Raw genomic sequence first — 21,226 nt, 5'->3', positions numbered from 1 at the left:
ATGCTAACTTTGAGCAGCTCACCCAGGGAACAAAACTTAGCCCCTTCTGAACAAAATGTGTCTCATGTAGCTACCTTGTGGTAGCCATGGATGGGGCATGGAGGAATGCACGCTATTTATAAGCACATGGCCACACATATGTATTTTTTAAATTTTTGTCACTTATGATAAACACAGTATAAAAGAGAGTTCCACTGGATAAAATAAAAACTGACGATTTGTGATAATTAGCAGCACAGTTTCATTGGAGAAAGCAGGTGAATGGAAGAATAGGGATGAAGACAGAGCCAAGGGCACTGCTCAGCTCCCCAACTGCCTTAGCACGACTGCACTTTAATTCTGCTTTGCAGTGACCTCTAGGGACAAAAGAGCAGATTAATCTCTGATGAGATCATTAACAGGGAGAGTGATAGCACGTTTGGAATGGAAATTGTGCTCACTGAGCTGAGGTTGCCATTTCTCACCAGGCTCCCCTAGCCTCCTTGGTGAAAAAGGCAAGGGTTTATTTGTGAAAGTGGATCAAGATTTATAGCTTGGGTGGGCTCTTTAGACAAATGTTTCTTGTATTAGCAGCCCCATTGAGCTGATACAACATGAGAGAAGGCAGTAACTGATGAGCCTCAGGATAGAGACTGTTCACCTGACTGAGAAAAAACTTGATAATTTTTCTCAAAAAGTTATTTCTTGGTCTGAAACTGCCCAGAGCTCTTAATGGATTGCATTTCCAAAGGTCAGGGGGCTGTTTTACTCCTAGGACTTTTGCCAAGGGTTAGGAGCAAGGCAGAATAGCCAGGTTATAAATATTCCCTTCATCCCAGAGTTTGTGACAGCTGCCATGTCATTCTTAGCCTTTCATTTCTTATCCAAGCAGGAGGAAACAAAGCCTCTGCTGGAGAATCAGGAAGGACCCATGGCATATTTCAAGACCTGCGTAACTAGAATTGTGGTCATGCTGTGCGGTTCACACTTAGTTTGTGAACAAACACTCTAGCATGTTCTCAGTGAGAGGCTGCATACGGCGAGGCAAATCACAGCTGCAATACTTCATCTGGCTTTCTTTTATAAGTCACAATGTGTAAAATTCCTGATACCACTATATGTCATAGCAAGGATCATAAGAAATCAGAGAACTCTGTAGTTACAAGATAGTTCACCAAATTTATTCAGCAGCATTCACTGCGTAAAAAGTTTTATCACATTCATAGCTGAGCTGTTCTCAGGATACTTCTGTATGTGACAGGTTGTGTTTGTAGGCAAAAAAAGACCCAACCCACTAAAATAAGTCAGCCATATAGAAAAAAAAAGTCCTTTATAAAATCAGTTCCATATCTTTTGGGATAGATGCCTATTACAGACATACATAGCCAGACCCCAGGAAGCAATTATAGGTAGCAATTCCAGAACTTCATAAATAAGCAAAGGCAACTTGTGTAGTTCTACTTTTTATGGGGAACTTTAGGAGAAAGGAGTCATCTCACAGGTAAGATTCAGTTTTCCACCAGTATCATTGAACTAAAGAAGCATGAATGAAGCCCAGGGATGTAGCAGACAGAAAGCCATGCAAAAAGGGACCAGAAAGATGCAAGTGACAAAAATGAGGAGGATATGCTGGGATAAGTTTGAAGGGAGCAGTTTCTCAAGGCCAAATAGCTTCAGTCTGTACTTTTGTGAGTATCCTGAGTAGTTCCAATCTTCTGCATTTACTGAATATCATTGTCTTCTTAAAAAACCTGTTTTGACATCAGCAGTGGGGAAATTCAGTATTTCCTGTTTCAGCAGCATTTAAGAATTCAAGTGTGTGCATAATCCCAAAGCAAATAATGACTGAGGTCTTTTGTTCTGAGCTACTTATGCAACTTTTAAGATAACTGTTTCCCTCTTTGACAGCCAAACTGGAGGGTTATGGACACAATTAACTATCAGTATTGTTTTTTCCCCAGTAGCGGGATCAGAGGATAAAGCAACTGATGGCCTGATGTCACTTGGAGCTATCTGGAGAAGGTCACAGGGCCAACATTGATCCACTGCCAATAAGGCCGTAAAACTCTTTGAGGCTCATCCTCCTTTGTGATTTCTGATACAGCCCAAGTTAGTCTTGGTAAAAATATGAAAACAACCCCTGTTAGTATGAAAACATTCCAAAAATGAAGTCTCTTGTTTTTGTCTCTGAGGTTTGGGTTATTCCTTTGTCATATATGGTAGGAACCGTCACTGGGATGCTTGATGCTTTCTTAGATGCAAAGATTGTGTGAGAATGTTCAGTGAGGTTGTTCAAACTAAAACTATTCTTGAAGTGTGTAAACCAGAAACGTTTTTCAGTTGCAGTGGTTTTGCCATTTTAGGATTAGAGTTCAATGTTAACTTTTGTCCAACTCTTCTGGTGCAAGGGTAAAGGATCATGCCTGCAGATCTGTTAAAAAATGGCATTTCTATAATCCTGATCATTTCTGGTTATATGCTAACCTATAATAATTTTCTTGTCTGTTTGCCAGTTTAGATTTGCGTTTTTTAACTTTTCTTCAACTTGGTTACATTTCTTGCTTTATTTTCTGTCTCAAAATTTCACAATGTCTTAATTTTTTCTCCTCTGGTCCTGTGAAGATTTATGATGTAACTATGAAGCCGGACTCAGTCCAGAGATTTGTAACTAGTTTAAATATCCTCAAAGTTTGGATGTGATCAGGCGATTTTGCCCCATCTTTTAAGTTCCCTGTTATTTGTATTTAATTGTTTTTTTCCTATTTTAGATATAGTCAGATAAAACTTTTCTGACTCATACAGGCTGCTGTCTCCATCTGAATTAATCACTGTTTAGAGATAATAGATATTGCTCTCAGACACGTGGTGACATGTTTTTCCATCTTTCTGTAACTTGCTTTTCATGCATGGCGTTTTCTTTTTGTTGGGAAGGGCTGTTTTAATTTTGCGTAGAATGACTTTAGTTCACAGTTTTTTTCCAAGGCAATTTTTTGTCTGAATATTACATGTTCTTTCAACTCACAGATTTCTTTGCTTGAAGATGTCTATTTGTATGCTAAAATCACAGCCTTCAGAGCCATCTGACACTGGAGGTAGAATGAAAGCAGGGGACTATAAAATGTCACTGAACTGTTGATTGTTATTTGGTTCATATAAAGGAAAAGAAAAAAGCCTGGTGAAAATGAACATAGGAAATGAAATTTTGGCTTTCCACACTGAACAATCGGGTCAGTGAGTATTCCACACTATCAGTGCCAGCTAATTCAATAGTAATTGTTTCCACTGTGGTAATAGAAAAACTACTTGGGACAAGGGATGTTTCTTTGCAGATACAGAGGATATTTTGGCTGTGTTTTATGACTGAACTGTTAGATGAGACTCGGACACAGTCGTAACAAATACTTGATGAAAATTATAATCGATACTCAGCTGTGCCTAGCTTGACTCTTGGCAACAGAGTCAGCACATAAACTAAGTTGAAGGCAGGCAGAAAATTTCTTATAGAAGAGATGGCTTAATCCTGTAACATCAGTGTTTAGGTAGAGTTGATAGGAGGATATCAAAACACATCTGGAAAAGTCATAAATTGTCATTCTGATAAAGCTGTGGTTCAAGTCTCATCATTACAGGTTGTTTTATGAGACAGCAAGTGGCCAGGGTGTTGGAGAAGTCTGGTGCAAAGAGTGTCAGGGGACTGGATTGAGCAGTTCTCTGAGCCAGGAGGTGACCTGGTGGTTTAAATGTCCCTGCTTTCTCCCCCATCGTCTCATCCCTGCATGTGTCCTTTTATTGCTTTTGGAAATATAGTAGTTGTTTTCTCCTAGTTTTACTTATGTCAAATATTTAACAGGGTTGTCTATCCCTCAGCAAAGAGTGCTATAAAGAGGAAAAGAAAAAGCAAGCCAAGGACATGTAGTAGGTTTCCTGGGGAGCGGGTGAGAAAAGATGGGCTGTGTGTAGTGGCAGAGCTCCAGCAGCAGCATAAGGTATTCGGCCCTCCCTAACTAAACTACAGCTCTGGGTCACTAGTAGCTCTGACATGTACAACGCATGGCAAGTGATGTGGAGCTTTTCCTTTTGGAAGTGCCTGAGAAAAATAAATTTCCATTCAGCATTTATTTGTCTCTATTAGATCCATGCACACTTCCTATCCTGTCAGGCTATCAGTCTACCAATGCAGACACCGGCTGTACCGTGGTGCTGAAAGCAGCCTTCCTTTCATCTGGACTCAGTTCAGCTCCTTCTCCTCATGTTCAAATGATTTTGACTTGAAAGCAGCTTTCCTGACAGTAATAGCCATAAATGCAACCATTATCAGCTCTAGGCAAAAAGTCCTTGAGAATTTGATACAAAGCTTCTTTCGAAAGCTTTTTTCTACACACATACACAGGCTTTTACCAAAATATCTCTTGGCTTTGCATTAGCAAACTCAGGGTTACACGAGACATGAAACTGTATCTCCTCATTTTCCCTGTACTTAACTACTTCATTTCATCAACTATATAAATGCTTGCCATGACAAAAATTGGCTGTATGGATCCTTCCAGAAATTTACATTTTTGTTCAACGCTAAACATATTACTTGTTCATTACCATTACTGTAAAGTATTTACAATTAACAGTATTCACAGCCTTTTTGAAACCCTACAGAGTTTTAGAGAAAATACTTGAAACCTCATTTACTGATCATATCTGTTCAAACAGGATCTGCGTTGCTTGCAAATTGTTGATGAGTATTGAAGTTGATACAATTTTACGAGTCATCTGGGCTTTTGAAATCATGGGTTTTCAGCTTCCAAAAAATAAGCCACATTTCAGAGCATGAAATTAATCTGAGTTTCAAACGAAGTCTTACATTTCTGTACTAGCCCGTTGTCAATGTTCATCTCAACCATCAATATAGCAGGGAGGTTTGGAGATTTGGAAGAAATGCTGTCAGCTCCTAGACTGGAGAGAGGAAGATGACCCAATCATAGGGATGTTCACTTGGAATAGGGTATTGCAGGGTGTGGTGGAAAATATATAAAATTAGTGGGTATAACAGCTACACTAGCTGACACCACCTTGACCTCAGTCTTTAAGACCCAGGTCACATCTGGCTTGTGTGGGAAATAAGTTGGGAGAAGGAGCTTTGGAGGAGCTCAACTCCACCATGACCAGACTTTTGCTGGCAAAGGAGACTTTCCTGTGGTGAAACTGGCAGCACTAGAGCAGCATCCCTCCTGATGTCTCTCGAGCTCATCCAAGAGCTCTTTGGACAGCAGAGCTTCTAGCACTGCTAACAATAGCAAGGACATATCTAATTACTTACCAAATTACAAAAGAAGAATCCTATTGCCTTTGAGCTTTTTAAGTGATTTTTCCATGCATTGTTTGTCTTCTAAAATAGCTGCTCTCAAAGCCTTCACTTAATGCTTATCCCAAATTGCAAGTGTAGGGTATCTTTGAAGACAGGAAACAATGATGATGGTGGTTTTGGTAGGTTAATAGAGAAGAAAGTTATGTAGTACACAGAAATAGTCATGAAGAGGAAAAATAAACAGCCTTTTTCTCATCATACTCAGTGAAGCCACCTTCGCCTTGAAGTTTTTGAACTAAGAAGTGACAAAACATATTTATAGCGCCACAGCACTGCAAACGCTAAATCTGCTTCTAAAAATTAAGTTATTTTTAGGACTATGTCTTGAAAATATGAAAGGTCAGTGTACTATTCAAGGATTGCAATTACTATGAATGGCTTTGTAAGGTTCATGATTGGATTAAAAAAGATCAAAGTCTCATCTGAGCAAGAGAAGGAATTACTTTCCAGTAAGTCAGCCTTCCCTTTTGAAGATACACTCCACGTTAATGGACCCAGTGAATGTCTTTTCACAGACTGATTTCTGCAACTTCAAAAGTCTTATTACCAGCCCAAAGGACCTTTCACATACTAGATTTACTCAATGCAAGTTTTGAATTCTTTTCAGTGATGTAAAGGAAATATTTAAAATTAGAACAGCAGGAAAATCATTGACTCAATTTCAAACATTTCTGGTTAAAAAAAAAGAGGTTAATAATGTTCCACTGAATCTACTCCCCTCTCTTTCTTCTTTAAGTGAACCACAGATTTTCTTCCCTTGGCACCAAAGCTGTGAACTCAACTTGGTTTTATCTCCAAGGAATTTAACGCAAGGGGAGTGGTCTTTGGGAGTCTTTGGGAGTACATCAGAGTAATTGTATGTTATCCTTGCACCTATAGACCTGGCGCATCTCAGAGTGGAGAGTTTGCTGTCTTACTCTGGGGAAGAAAGGGATGCAGGTCATGGTTGCTCACAATTGCCACCAAGAAAGGGACGTTCTCAACTCCAGCACAGCCAAGCGGTGCACGACTCTTCTGGGAAGGGAAGATCACTGTTTGGAGCAGCAACTCAGAGCAACAATGGGTGAGTCTGTCCTTCCTGTATCAGAGGCAGGGAAACTGTGTGATAAAGGAGTAAAAACAGAAGCAAGAACTTCCTCCATTTGCAGTCTGTGGACCACCAACCATCTGAAACACAGCAAAAGGTGGCAATTCCAGCTCATGCTGGTCTCCAGGGACAGGTGGAACCTAGCTTCCATCATCAGTATCTTCAGTGAAAGTGTTGGAAGTAACAAACAGTAAAATTGTTATTATTGATGTTCTGAAGCCTGTAGGTATCATCTGCTTTCCCAGTTGCCAACTCATAGTGAGATACGTGGTGGCCTTGTGTTGTTTTTTACTGTTGCAGAAAGAATGGGTGGTCTTTTAGGTAAAAAGTCTAAGAGTGTTATTCTGGCACACGCTAAGGAAATAATGTTCTTTGGTTACTGAACTTGCATGTGGGTTTTCTCCTGGAAAGGATCACTTTATAATTAATTGGCTACTAGTTGTTACAACTGAAATGGATTTTCCTAGCCTTTGAAAACTTGCAGGTGTCTACAAAATCTGAAATCGGGATGAAATGTGGGAAAAAAAAGTACAATACCCAAATAAAAACAAAAATATTATTTTCTTTTGGAATGTTAGAAAGCTTTTATCTTCCAATGCCTCTCCTTGATTTTCACTATTACTATTAGCCTAGGTATAGAAGGGTTTTTGCAAGCAAAATTTTTACAAGTAAAAATTTTTCACCTTGAGCATTTTAAAATGTTTTTATTTTTTATAAATCAAAATATTAGTCTCAGTTTTCTTTTTTTGTGTGTGTAATGTTTTGGTTTTGAAAAATTTGTCTTTTCTGATGAAACCGTTTCCACTGAGAAATTCCTAGGTTTAACTGGAGCTAGTTAGTGGATAGTGAGCGTCCATCATAAACCTCTCAGCTTTCCCCAAGCCAACTATGCTTTCTTTTGAATTATTAATTTTATCTTATTAGTGTATAACCGTTTATCTTTCATATCTTGATTGATAACATCTTATCATCAGATTCTTTACCACGATTATAAATTGTTTTCTATATCATACCTATGTCATAAAACACCCTGAGAGTTTCTTTTGTGTTTCAAACATGGGTTATTCTCCAGAGGAATAAATAGAAACATGGGAGGATCAGAGCTAGTGAGACTTGTTGACTACTGAAGGCTAAGCTATGCGAAAAGGAAAGAGTGTTCCTTTTTCAGAGGAGCAGGAAAATATAACAGCAAAAGGAAGCGTGAAATGTGCTAAAGGAAAGGTAGGGTTCTTCCTTTTCTGCTGCCCCAAAATATGTGTGGGCCGGGGGGAAAACGCTTGTAACAGCATGCATGGGAAAGCCCCTGGTCTGTGTGTTTGCTAGTGATTCTCTTTTAAAATACGTGTGCAATAATCACAGATGCTTTTTTCTACCTCTCAGGAGACAATAAAAGAGATTTAGAGTTTTGTTCAAAGACGTAAACACTGAGGTCAGTGCTGCTGGAAAAGTAACTCAGTCTGTAAAAGGCATATTTGGGCTCTCTGTCTGGATTAGAAATGCAAGTGAAGATGTCCAGCCCGTTTCTCAGACACGGTGTGGCGTGCTCAGTGCGCACAGGCTCACAGCCTGGCCATCCCCAGCTGGGAGCCAGCGCAGACACAGAGGCACCAGTACCAGCAGTGCCGGTACTCAGGACCCGGTGTGGGCCCCGGCTTCACCCATCACGCTCCTTCCCAGCAGGTCTATATGGGGGTCCACAAGCTCTGCAGGACAGCAGCAGTGGCAGATGCAGTTGTCAGCCTTACAGGTAGGCACTGAAGGCAAAAGCTGGGACCTAAAATCCCTTTTGGGGGATTTCAATGTAAGGCAAAACAAAGCCTTAGACAATGCTGGTTTGAATGTATGTAGCTAGCTCCACATGCCAAGAAATAAGGAACTTTAAAAGAAGAAAACTCACTAAACCTAGTATTTGTGCATATGGTTACTTTATATTTTCCCTTCCTGAATTACTCATGTCATATCTGGCCACACTCTGCTAAGGGCTTCAGGGAGAGATTAGAGAGCATAATTACTCTCACTTCTCCAAAGTCCACAGAGCACATTCCCGGGATTGATTACTCTCTTCATCCTTTAAGTTTTTGTCCCCTCCAGCTTTGAAGAAAAGAAAGACAGCTTTTTAATTTCCAGTCTTGCTCCTGTCTCCCGATAACTGATCAGGGTTGCACCTACCTGACATTCATGATGTACACCAGATAGCTCCCTGATGAGAAAAACACCACTGGCTTTAATTTCACATATGAGAAACTTCATTCAGGCTCTCCAGACACTGTCATTTGGGAAACCCTGACAGTGGCTTCTGCCTGGTTGTTGAGGAAAGAAAAACAGCACTGCAGTGGCTCCAGAGCATCTGTACACACACAGAATGAGCCATCCCAAAACAACTGGTTAAACTGACTGTGTACCAGATTGATTAGAAATCGTGGCATTCACCTGGCTAAGGCTAGAAGAAAATGACGTATTATTTTTAATGAGGAAGAAAATTCCAAGTGTGACTGCTTTACATGAATTTTCAGTCCAAACAGCATCTCTTTTGTATACCTTAGGATCAACAACACAGATTTTAAGATGCCTTGTAGGTATTTAATTCTCAGACACCAAAGGTGGCATCCTGGCCCCATTGGAGCCAATGGGAAATTAAAGCATAGATGGAGGCAGGGTCTTGTCCACCATGCCTTTAGCAGTCCTCCTAACTCTGAGTTTCCAAAGCATCCTCAGTTAGCCATTAAAATACAGATTACAAGAGCTGGTGTTAAGCAAGTAGTGATAGAAATGGTATTAAAAGGAAGGGCACATTTGGGACAGTGATGTGAGAGAAGTGTCTGGTGACAATGACATCATGGCAGGATGAGGCAGCTGAAAATGGAAAAAGAGGATGGTGGCAATTTGAACAACCTGGAAGGTGGGCACCAGTTGGTTTTACAGTCATTTCATGGGACAACTCCTGTGGTCATAAAAGAAAGCAGGGAAATTTGGTACCATTTTGTGGGTAGTGCTTCTGTCGTCAAATGTGGTTTTGTTCCTGTAAACATGCTCACGATATCTAAAATCTCAGGGAACAGAAATGGTGTCCCCAGTTCTGGGGTGGCTGGTCCTGAGCCATTGGCCCTGGACTCCTCAGAAACTCTCTGCCAGATGTACTCAGGTCTGAAGTGTTTAATTGCACAGAAAAAAACAGTGATCATGTCAGGAACCTGGAGACATTAAATGATCATTCACTGAGACCCAGGAAACTTTGCCAAAGAGAGTTCTGAGGGTTTTTCTCCCAAGTTGCTCGTGGAGGGGACTAAGGCTACCTCCTGAGTGAAGGCAAAGCCTCCAAAGCTGCAGAGACAATTTGTTTCTTCTGCACTTCCTTGCTGTCTTCCTAAAACACACTGAAAATGTAGCCACATCCTCTGCCTGAGTCCAGAGAAGATGGGAAATTCAACTGTTCTGGCCCAACAGGCATTAACTTATTTTGTTTCAAGCTTAATTTTCAGAATTAGGAATCTAGGAAACATTTCTGGGGTTTTTCTGTGTCCAATATTTGAAGGAAACGTGTAAATTTGTTGACGCTTCTGACGCCACTTTTAAGCGCTACCGGCCCTCTGCAAAAAGAGTCAGCAGATGCAGCCAGTCAACCTGAGCCAGGGCAGGGGCAGCTTTTCCAGGCAGGTACCAGTTGCTGGGAAGGGACCGAGTGGGGCAGTGGCCTCTCGCCCCCGTGTACAATCAACCGTGCGTTGTATGTCACAGGGCAGTAGAGGGGATTTCATGCAGCTTTGCTGTCGCTTGTCTTCATCAGAGTAACCAAGATGGTCCTGGAAGACTCGGAGGATGGATGAGACATAAAAGCCAACCAGTCTGTCTTCCCTTTTCTTACCCAGCTAACTGCTGACTGGGGAGTGACAATTCTTGTGTATTTGTGAGTGTGTCTGAAATTTGGAGTCTGCTTCTAGAACAAAAATAGTTCATAGTCCTGAATGTCCTCAGACCTCTCATTATCTAAAAGGCAAATCTCTGAAGCGTTTGACTGCATGCTGCTGCAGGTTTTCTTACTACGGCATGGCAGCTTCAGTGCTGCTGCTTTTGCAACCATCTTAGCCTGATTACACAAGCAGTTTTGTGGGAACATCCACTGATCTTAGACTTTGTTTATGAAGCACTCCTCAAGACTGGGAAGACTTAAACCCTTCACAGGAGCCAAAAGAACAGATGTTCCTTTTTCTTCCTCAAGGCAAGAGTCTATGGGGAAAAAAAACCTTAAATGGGTTCATGATCGGATATCCTCACGGAGTTTGTTTTCATCTAGGTAAAATGTCAAAACTGTTGAATACAAATTTTAAGAACTATATTAAGATACTCTGAATTCTCAGTGGAGGAGTTACCCATTTTCTCCGGCTTTATTTTTAAACACAAATATAAACAGCAGAGATTGTTCATGCCTGATTGCATTAGAGAGTCATTGTGGTGGGAAGGGACCACATAAGGGTCAATATTGACTTCAGATCAGGTTGCTCAGAGTTTTGTTCAAACAAGACAAAGCAGCCTCCAAGGACAGAGACTCTGCACCTCTCTGGCAATATGATCCAGTGTTTAATTGTCCTAATAATTTCTAACCCCCCTCCCCGCCCCCCTTACATTCAGTTGCAATACCCTGTGTTTCAATTTATAACCGTAGCCAAAGGACAAAATTGCTTTACCGATGACTTGTGTCATATCTTGAGTGCCAGGCAGGACTTTCAGCTTCACAGAGCTCATTCAGGAATAGCTCTTCTGGTGGATTTAAGAAAATGGCTGCTGCCTCCATTATGTGTTTCAGCTGCATTTTTATCTAAGCTAGTCCACATTTTTATGTGAATAAACAAGCACAGTGGGAATGAAAGGATAAAAAATGCAATAATGAATCACATTCTGCCATGGTATCATCAGCATAGTTCCATCAATGTCAAGATTAAAACGTCAGAAATATGTGGTTCATCACATGCTATTTCTAACTCTTTAAATGTTCTGCTGTTCTAGACATAGACAAAGTTCAAGCCACTGGTCTTTATAACTTTTCACGGAGTGATAGCATAAGGATATTTCTACTGGACTAATTATTATGAAAACAGATTTTATCACTTAAGTAAAAAGTATTCTTAGTTCGTAAAGCAGTTTCCATCAAAGAATAGGAAACCATTTGAAGCAGTCAGTCTGCTTATTGGCTGTGTCAATAAGTAACTTACACCTAATTTTATTGGCAGGGAGTCCTGAGAAAGATTAATGCTTTTATCCTTCAAAGAGATGTTCCTGCACTGGTCCTTGTGTGGGATTTACCAGTAAACAAGGGTGCTCTGATGTGCAGTCCAGCCTTCTCCCTTGCACAAAGTTTGTCTGTTTGGACAAGCTCTAGATAGATTTGGAAAAACAAAACCTGCATGAATGTTTCTCTGAAGTGATAGTTTTGAAACACATGTCCAGATGGCTCAGTGGGTGTCCACAGCTACTGCATGAAGCACTGAGCAGTTATGGGGAAGAAAAAAAGCGCACTAGTATCCTGCTTATTTTGTCCAATTTAGTAATTGCTCTGCTTTGAAAGAACTGAGTTCATTTGGAGCCAGTTACCTCAGCTCTGAATGCCAGCAAGAATAAAATTTCTTTATTAATATACAGAGATTATTAGTTGTTACCAGTGCTCTCTTTCTGATCTGAAAATTAGCATATTTTTCCTCCTTAAGGAATGATCCATGGTGCTCTTTGGCCTACCCAGGGCTGGTGCTATTCAGGTGACTAGTTTCTTGAGCAGCCCATCTTACAGGAAAGCAGAATTGCTTCATGAGAGGGAAAGTATGTGTGTAGTTGGTACGGTATGACTAAAATGAGAAGAGATTATTTTAATGCAGTTAGTGATAACTTTGCAGCTCTGCACAAAGGATTTTGCACGATGGATAACTCAGAAAGTGCCTGCTCAAATAATTTGGCCCATAACTCCCAAATTCAGCTCAGCAACCAGGGGGTAATTGCTACTTATATCAAACTAAACAGCAAACAAGTATCTTTTCCCTTGGAGTATCAAGGGGCCAGAATCTTTGCGGGTGTAAATTGGTGTTTACAGTAGCCAAGGATGTGGCCTGTATTGTTGGCTTTTCTTCTTTCCATCATGCTTGCCAATTAGCAAATGAAAGTGCAATGAATTAGCAAATGCATTAAACAGGGCTTTCTCTTACAGCCTGTGTGAGTCTCTCCTTGCTCCTGCGGGGGTTGGACTGAGTCCTCACTCCAGTCACAGGTATTTTCATGAGAACAGACTGTTTCTGTCATAGGCCACAGCTGGGGCTCTGAGAACACTAAAATGAGATTAAAAACTTCTTTAGTCACAGCACAGCAGCAGCAGATAAAACAAAGAAATTGCACCATTAAAAATGGATTTGTTTTTTTTCTTTAAATTCTATGATAAATTGAATACCTTTTCAACAACTTGTTGACTCACTCTTTTTTCCCTTTCTCTTTTGGGCCCTACCTGCTCAAATCATCTTCAAAACATTTTGGAGATCACTATGTTTCTCTCTACCCAAGCAGACAAAACAGTTCTGACATTTTGGCTGCTTCCTCCTGTCTCTACTTTCTAATATTTACATTGCCTGCTTCCCCCTCATCCATATGAAATTCTACTGATCTGATTGTTTTCCTTCCTAACTTTTCCTTTATACACCTTCCCAGCTTCCTAACACTGCGCTTAAATGTGCAGCTTTAAGAAACATGTGAGCATCAAGGTGTTTAAGTGAACTCAGTGCACAAACTGAACTGTGAAGTCTCCTCAGCAACACAGTGTTTTGTTCCTACAGGTGCCCTGGATCCAGCATTTTATAAAAGTTTTACGTTTAATTATCAGGAGATTGAAGCTGCTGCATAATGTTTTATTTATGCTGAACAAAAGGTTCTCTGGGAAATATATGATGCCAGTTTTGCAAGTCTTATAGAAGGAGTTCAAGCACCACAGGAAATTAAATACAGGCATAAACACTCATAAATAGCGTTAAGTAATCACCAAGGCTGGGAAATTCCCAGTGTAGATTAGCGTGGTGTTTTGAAGTCAGTAGTTTTGAGCTTTAGTGCTGCAGAACTGTATTAAGAGGGTCAATGCTATTATTTCCATAGCATAGGTACAGGAACTGTGTGTATGGACATGCCAGTGATTTCTTCTGCATAAACAAAGCTATCCCCACAGAGCAGCTGTAAGAATTGCCCAAATTCAGGATTCTGTCCTATGCTATCCCAAAATAAGAATAGGATAGCTGAACCCTTTTCCATTTACCATGGCTTAAGAGTCTACCATTGGCACTTGTACGTTCATGTCTTAGCCTACTTCATTCCTAGTAAATCATTTTGTCTGTGCTGTGGTGGGCAAAGAGGTGAACTTTTGGACTTTTGGTAGAAGTAAAAATACTCTGAGTGAACCTGTAAGGGATGGTAGGAAGCCTCAGAAATGGGAGAAAAAAAAGAAAAAAGTGTGGTCCTAAATAATGGAGAAGGTAATTTAAAGACAGAGACAATCTCAATAAGAAAACTGGATTAAGGTTTTAAGAAACACAGTGATGAGACAGGAGATGACTGAGGATTCCCTAAATGAGGCTTATACAGCTGATTAAATTCTGTAAAAGTGGTGTAAAGTCCTGGGAGCATCCCTCCAAAATTCCTTACCACAATTTCACAGCGATCAAAGACTGTCCACAACTAATATGTCTTATGGCAAAACCAGGATGTACTAGCAAACTGTTACTAGAGATGAGCCAGTGATGACTTTATACGCATGGTGCGGTGATACCACACGGTATGACACACCCACACATTTTCCAGGCCATGTGCAGAGCATTCTGCTCTGCTCCATATGGAGCATTCTGCTCCATATAGACTCCCCTCCATCTTTGCAGAAGTGCATGAGCTCTATAAACACTGGGGTTGATGTTCTAGCCTCATCTTGTAAGTTGGGCTTTGCGTTTCATTGAGGATCTCACAGCCTCATTGCTTTCAGGGAAACCACGGAATGGATGTCTGGCTGGCCTCTATGGGAGCTCCTGCGACAGCCTTTGCTATTTGATAAACTTTCCCATTTTCATGGCTCAGATAGAGAGAAAAAGAAATGTTTCTCTTTTGCCTTAATGCAGAGGCATTTGAGGATAATGAGGACTGTGAATTTCCAGCATTCATCCTCTAATAGTGATAGATTTTAAGGTAATACATGATGGTAGCAATCATTTGACTAAAGCAGGAAGATATGGCTTACTAACTGCAATAATAACTCAGGCTGCATTAGAAAAAATGTTAGGTTGATCAACTCGTCTCATTTTCCTTTTGACTTTTTAGTTGTTATATTGCTTCTTGAGATGCCAAGCCATGCAGCAAACTATTAACCTAGCAGGTAGTTGAACTAAGACTGACAGCTAAGACTTGTCCTGCGCCCTGTACAACAGCTGCTGGCCGTGCCAAGGGAAGCTCTCTGTGTCGCAGTGCAGAACAGGCCATTGTGCTAAGGTCAGCTGTTTTGTTTAACACGTATGTTGCCAAAAATCCATGACTTTCAAGGCCTTTTTTTGCAGCCTTTGCTAAGGCCAAGCACTACGTCAAGGCAAATCCAAGAGTAGGTCCTGATGGGAGTAAGCAGCTATTCTTCATGAATAACAATAGCACAATCAGGCCCTAAATTAGATATTCATTCAGCCTTTCTCATTTGCCTTCTATAAATCACCTTCTCTGTGTTGGCATCTCTTCTCCCTGGAGAAAAGGGCTGACAAACAGCACTTTTATTACAGTGAGCAGAAGACAACAGTGGGAGTAAAGAGGCAGGATGCCTTGGTGTTATATTTCAGACATATTATTGAAAATGGTCATTAATATTGTGTTTTGTACATCACAGCAGGGAGTCAGGAGGTGACCTTCAGACAGGGCTAATGGTCAATGCGTTGCAAATACAGGCAGTTCTTAAGGTAAAGAGGAGAGATTAAGCATCTCACAGCTCCAAATGAAGTTGCCTACTTTCAAAGAGTGATCTGCAACTTCTGAGCAGATGGCAAAGTGCAAAGATGAGCTTGCAGATTGCTTGTATTCTATTCTCTAGTTATTTGGTATTATCCATCACTGAGGCAAGACAGTGAGCTGGTGGATTGATACAGCCGTTCTTTTGCTCCTGTAAGATTATCACGATGCTGCTGCATTGTAATGTGCCTTCCCCCGCTGGGTGGGTGTCATTGACACAGGCTGAGGGCAAGTAGCTGGGAGCCTATGTGATAGACTTCGGAGGACGCTACAGGAGGACTGAATAGCATCACAACCCTTTTCTTATAGCTAAAGTTTTTTCTCTTGAATTATTTTTTTCTTTTCCTTTTGAGATGCCTCTCGTTCAGTTTCTTGGAGTGCCATTGTAGGTAAGCTACTCAGAAACCTCTAAATTCAGATGTTCAGATTTTTCAGTACTTCATCTGTTGTCCTGTATTAGTGAAGAATTAAGAAATTTGGTATTGATACTATCTCCTGGTGACTTCTCCAAAGCTGGCAAAGATATTCTTGTATTTCCCATGGCTTTCCATTAGACATGAGTTCTTTTCCAACATTCTCTCCGTCTGAAGCACATTTTTTTCTGTGCTAAAAAAATGTGACTGAATTACTTTTTGGAGACCCCCTTTGACAAATTTGCCACCTGCAAAGAGGCAAAGCTAATGGAAGGGGCAATGCCCCCACGTAAATCTTTAACTTACAGCATGAAGAGAAGGCAGAGTAGAATTCCTCTGGTGTTTTCTCAAGTCCTGGTGTTTCTAATGATCCAGTGTTCCCTACTTTATATTACAAACACTTCAGAGCTATTTCTACTTTTCAGTCTAGTGCATAAGCCATTCTGAGGATCTTCAGATGTAATGTTGTTTGTAGTCAGACCTCTGTGAAATTACCATCTATTTTAAAATGAAAAACAATAAGTGTTTTCTTTGCAGAAATTGTGAATGCTGTCAATCAAGTCAAAAAAGAGGTGAAGCAGAGATTAACTTGATTTTTGTCTATGTGAAAATATGTTTCACCTGTAATGAAAAGGTTCCCTTGTGGTTTTACATGTTGTCATATTTTTTATTTTTGGGTTTCTTTAATAGGTGAGTTCATTTGGCATGACAAAGCTTTACTTGCCGTTTATTGGCATGTGTTCAATAGCAGTATTAATTAGGTCCATAACTGTAAGTGGCAGAGCTGTGGCAGATCAGACAGGGCATTTGGCTGTGCTCTCAGATTATTATCCAAGCCATGACATCATGTGGCTACACTGTTTTTGGGACCCAAGCTGGTATCTCTACACGGATGGTGTGCTGTGCAGACATCAAAGGTCTCTGAGTTGGTTTTACACTGCGGGCGGGGGGGGTAAGTCCTGCCATAGGCTAGCCAAAACGCCCAGTGGATGGACCCAGATCTTCTAAGTCTCAATGTCTTGGTTTTTCCTCAAGACCAATCTATAAGTCTGGTGCTTGCTCATTATTTTCATAATTCATTTTTGGTTATCAAGTATACTGAGAACAGGCTCCCGGGGAAAGGACAGGTTGTATTTTTCAGAAACACTGTTAAGTACCTTGCAGAAGTGATCTCCATCACAGCAGTCAGGCACATGTCTCATGCTGGCACAAAAGGGTGCTTGCCAGCAAATCGTCACTGCCTGGTGAAATCCTTGAGAACGCAAAGTTTTGTGTTGCAACTGAAGTCCCAGCTTTTGGGCTGTTTGAGAGGATGGATTCCAGAATCCAAAATGCCTCCAATGAGCATGATTTCATCTCAGTCTTCAGAGCAATTCTAGCAACCATTTAGCCAACTGTCTCCACTCCCCTGCTAACCCAAGGGAGGGTATTAGAGAAGACAGAGCAAGGCTCTCCTCAAAGGTGCACAGTGAAAGAACAAGAACCAACAGATACAAGTTGCAGCAAGGTGTAGTCCAGGTAGATATAAGGACAACATTCTTTACAGGATGGTTAAACACTGGAACAGGTTCCCTGGAAAGACTATGTAACCTCTGTCCTTGAAGATATTAAAAACTCAACTGGATGAATCCATAATCATCTTGAGCTAGTGTGGAAGTTGGCCTGCTCTCAGCAGAGGTTGAACCATATGATCTCCATGAAAGTCCCTTCAACCTAAGTTGTTTCATGATTATATGATTCTCAATGAACTATGTGCCTTGAGGCACAGACAACCACAGTTACCAGGTGAATGGGAATGGACACTGAAGGAGAGCCTCTGCCTACACGCAAGACTGCTCCAAGTGAGCACGGCAAGATTTGCAAGCTTGTTGTGTCCATTTTGTAGTTATGCTGGTGGTACTGAAATCCCCAGGTCTGTCAGCCATCAACACTCTCTTTTAATACATTCATTCCTCCAAAAATACCACTTTTTGTGAAAAGTAAGCTGTAGATAATTGGATGAATGCCCCAACATAGGCAAAGCAATGCAGCTTTTCCTCCTGAGTTAGCATTTCGCACTTCTCATTTTTGTAGAAAAAAGTTACAACACTCCTAGCTGCAATGCAGTTCTTACCTGTATTTAAGGACTATACATCATTGCCACAAAAACCATGTGCATTTACTTATTTTACTTTTTCTTTCTTTCTTTGACTGTTATTTTTAGCTAAAGTGAACTATTGCCAAATTGTGAGAACAGGAATCTGTCATAGAGGCCAAGTGACTTCTTGATTTTGTAAGAGAAAATGTTTTGCTCTTGATCCTTCTCTGATAGTGTCATTTTACAGTGAGCCTCAGGCACCAGCCAACCAGTTGTGAGAGTAGAGAGTAGTTGGCCTGTTTTATCTTGGTTACTCTGGATTATGGGGGCATGACTCAGAGCATATACAGGGCTAAGAAAGTGATTTTCCAAGTCGACAATGAGAAAAAATTGAGGGAGAACAGGCTTTCTCATCACCAGTCATTAATTTGATGTCCTAGGATTACATGCGCTGTGTGAACTGCTGTGTCTTGTGCAGTCTTAAAGTGCTCTTCATTTCAAAGTCCCACTAGCGATTAGTAAACAGCCCATAGGGACAGTCCAGTGGGTAGAGATGGGGGAATACCAACCCGATTTAATCACGCACTGAGTCACATATTCTTTGAAAGTTTGTCAGATTCTCTGATTTTGATGTTCTGTTTTTCTATACAAAATAATGTCCTGAAAGGAGAAATTATTCAATTATACATAAAGGCTAATTCAGAAAATTGAAGTCTTTGTAAAATGAGAAGGAACAGCAGCTGAACACTGAAGTCTCAGTGGATGTTGTGAGCTTTTGGAGGGATTATGAATATGAGTTCCAGTGAGTACAACAGAGTCAACCAGTTTAACCACAAGGCTAAATACTCTCCTGAGATACACCTTGATCTAGCAAAGCATTTAAGCACAGACTTAAATCAAACATCGTTGAACTTGATATATGAACACACTGACTGTTGGTACTATCGCTTACGTGGTTAAGCATGATTAAAATTGGTTGAAATAGGGAATTTCCATTCTACTGGTGATTACAGGTTTTCGGCCCTTTTTTTGTTTCTGAATTGAAAGAGAGGCTAGAAGAAACAAATGGAAGATAAATAACTTAATTTTCAGAGTATCTTCATTTACTATTAATTCAGTTGGGAATATGAGTCCTCAGTATTTAGATTTTAAGAAAAGGTTCTGAATGCTTACCATCTTTCAGTTTTTAAAGCATTTTTCACCTTCTCCACACTTTATGAATAAGTGAATATTTCATGAGACATCGGAAAACAGAATAAGAAAATTTAAAGAAAGGGGGAAGTGTCACTTTCACTCTAGGAAGTTCCATGCCTTAAAAATAATACTAGATTTGACAAAATACTTCACAGTGGAAAAAATGCAGATACTTTCCCTACTTTTTACTTTGAAACTCATATTCCATACTGGAACACTTCCATAAATTCTAGTCAGAGTAGAAATTTAATATCCACAATTAGGCAGACAGAAAGAGCACAGCATCCACTGGAAAGAATTTGTTGGTAAATTTGTAGCAGAGAAGTCCAATTTAGTTTTTCTCACCTTGCTAACTGTCACTGAGAAGGAAGTTCTACGGCATTTGGAGCTACAGAAACGCATACATTTGCAGAGCATTCTCTTCTAAACTATGTGGCTTGCATCTAAAGGTGCAAAGAAAACACACTGTTTTTAAAATCCCTTTCTTTCTTTCTTTTAGTAATTGTAGCTCACTTTGTCAGAACAATAAAACCGCCAGATCCCAGAGAAGATGCTCGTTTAGCTCGCTGCTGAATGAAGAACACACAGGACTTGCCAGGCTGCAGCAGATTGCTCAGCCAGCACTTTTAATCACGTCCTTCGGTCTGCCAATACTGCACCCATGTAGGACACAGTAATGAGGTGGGAGATTATTCCCCATGCAATGTAATGCCCGCTGACGGCGGCAGGACGTTATTCACTGCTTCAAACCTTCAGGTCAGCAGAGGGCAGTGACAGCAGAGCTCCAACTCGTGTTTCAGCACAGACAACTTTTACACATGAGTAAAACAATGACGCTGGCTCCTGACCTCAGGGCGTTTAACCAGATCTGAGCAGTGCGTTCATGGTGGTCACAGTAATAGCGTTCAGGCAGCATGAACAAGATTTTAATTCCCACTGGTTTAAGTGCATATATATTTATTTAAATGCATATTTGTTTGATTGTTGCTTTTAATTGTGGTTTGAGGGAAAAGAAAAGCGGGTTTTAGGGATGAAGGTTGACATTCCCTGTGGTGGAGTGAAGAGGAGTTACTTCTGGTGTGGAAAGTGGGGCTAGAGTGTGATCAGGCACTCTAAGATATGGCTGTCCCTCCTCTTCCTGAGGGTGGCTGTGCTGAGCCAAGGTGGGTGATCCACTTCTCTGCAAGCTGATTGCTGCAGCTATGTAGGAGTGTGCTAAACGGAGGAGGTACCCGGCAACATTTCTGGCAACAAGAACACATACTGTGGGTTTTATCAAAATATTCCAGTATATTTGAGTTCCTATAGAGAAATCAATCTTTTTGGTGAGGAAAATGTTAGGCAAAATCGTTTTCTTTCTTTACTGTTTAGTAAAGACTTAGAGCGTGATGATTACCCCTCATTTTCTGAGTGACTCTGAATGCGAGTCATAGCCCACGGGAATCATTTAATAAAGAGAAACTGCTATGCAGGCCTAATCATGACCCTCTGATATGGATAGATGGTCTGTATTTGTACTGAACCATGGTCTCTGTCCCAGTTGGTGCAATCCCAGCCATTCCAGTCTGATGACAGGAGGAACTGTAATAACACTAGCAGAGCGATGTCACTTGGGCCAGAGCCCTGGGTACAGCTCTTTGTATTTATAGCACATTAATGATGAACATAAATTATTCTAACATCATTTGTACGCAATTTTATTTAGTAGAAAAAAATGTTTTAGTTCTGAGTAACCCTGAAAAAACTACAGTTCTGTCTCATTTCTTGACAGAAAATCACTTCGTTGGTTTTGCCAAACTGTGGTCCTTTGTGCGTGGACTTTATGACACAGGAAGGCTTTGTGGAACTAGGATTTCACCAAGCAGAAAGTTCCCTGAATATGAAGTGTTTAGTAAGCTGTGGTTGATTAGTGAGAAAGTCAACAGATACCTTGCAAAAGCATCTCCTGTAGAGAGGCAAGCACTGCATGTGTTTGCTGTGAATGAACGGCGCAAATAAATAATAATGTCAGACCAAAGTGGCATTTGCTTCCTAAAACTTTGCAGCAAAATGTTAATTAACAGCAGGAGAGGAGAGGTTCTGGGGAAGAGGAAGAGTTATTAATGGACTTAACCAATGTGACT

General features: G+C 40.6%; 1 protein-coding gene across 1 annotated transcript in view; it reads left to right on the top strand.

The window, feature by feature from the left end:
• LOC128916238 (uncharacterized) overlaps window positions 1-21,226 on the top strand; it is a 75,098-nt gene that overhangs the window by 33,416 nt on the left and 20,456 nt on the right. Inside the window, exon 2 of the mRNA XM_054217610.1 lies at window positions 6,218-6,401. Within this exon, the coding sequence (XP_054073585.1) occupies window positions 6,218-6,401 (184 nt within the window). The remainder of the gene's footprint in view (window positions 1-6,217; window positions 6,402-21,226) is intronic.

This window comes from Rissa tridactyla, chromosome 11 (genome assembly GCF_028500815.1).
Source record: "Rissa tridactyla isolate bRisTri1 chromosome 11, bRisTri1.patW.cur.20221130, whole genome shotgun sequence".
Classification (NCBI taxonomy): Eukaryota; Metazoa; Chordata; class Aves; order Charadriiformes; family Laridae; genus Rissa; species Rissa tridactyla.
This window is presented reverse-complemented; position numbering and strand designations above follow the sequence as displayed.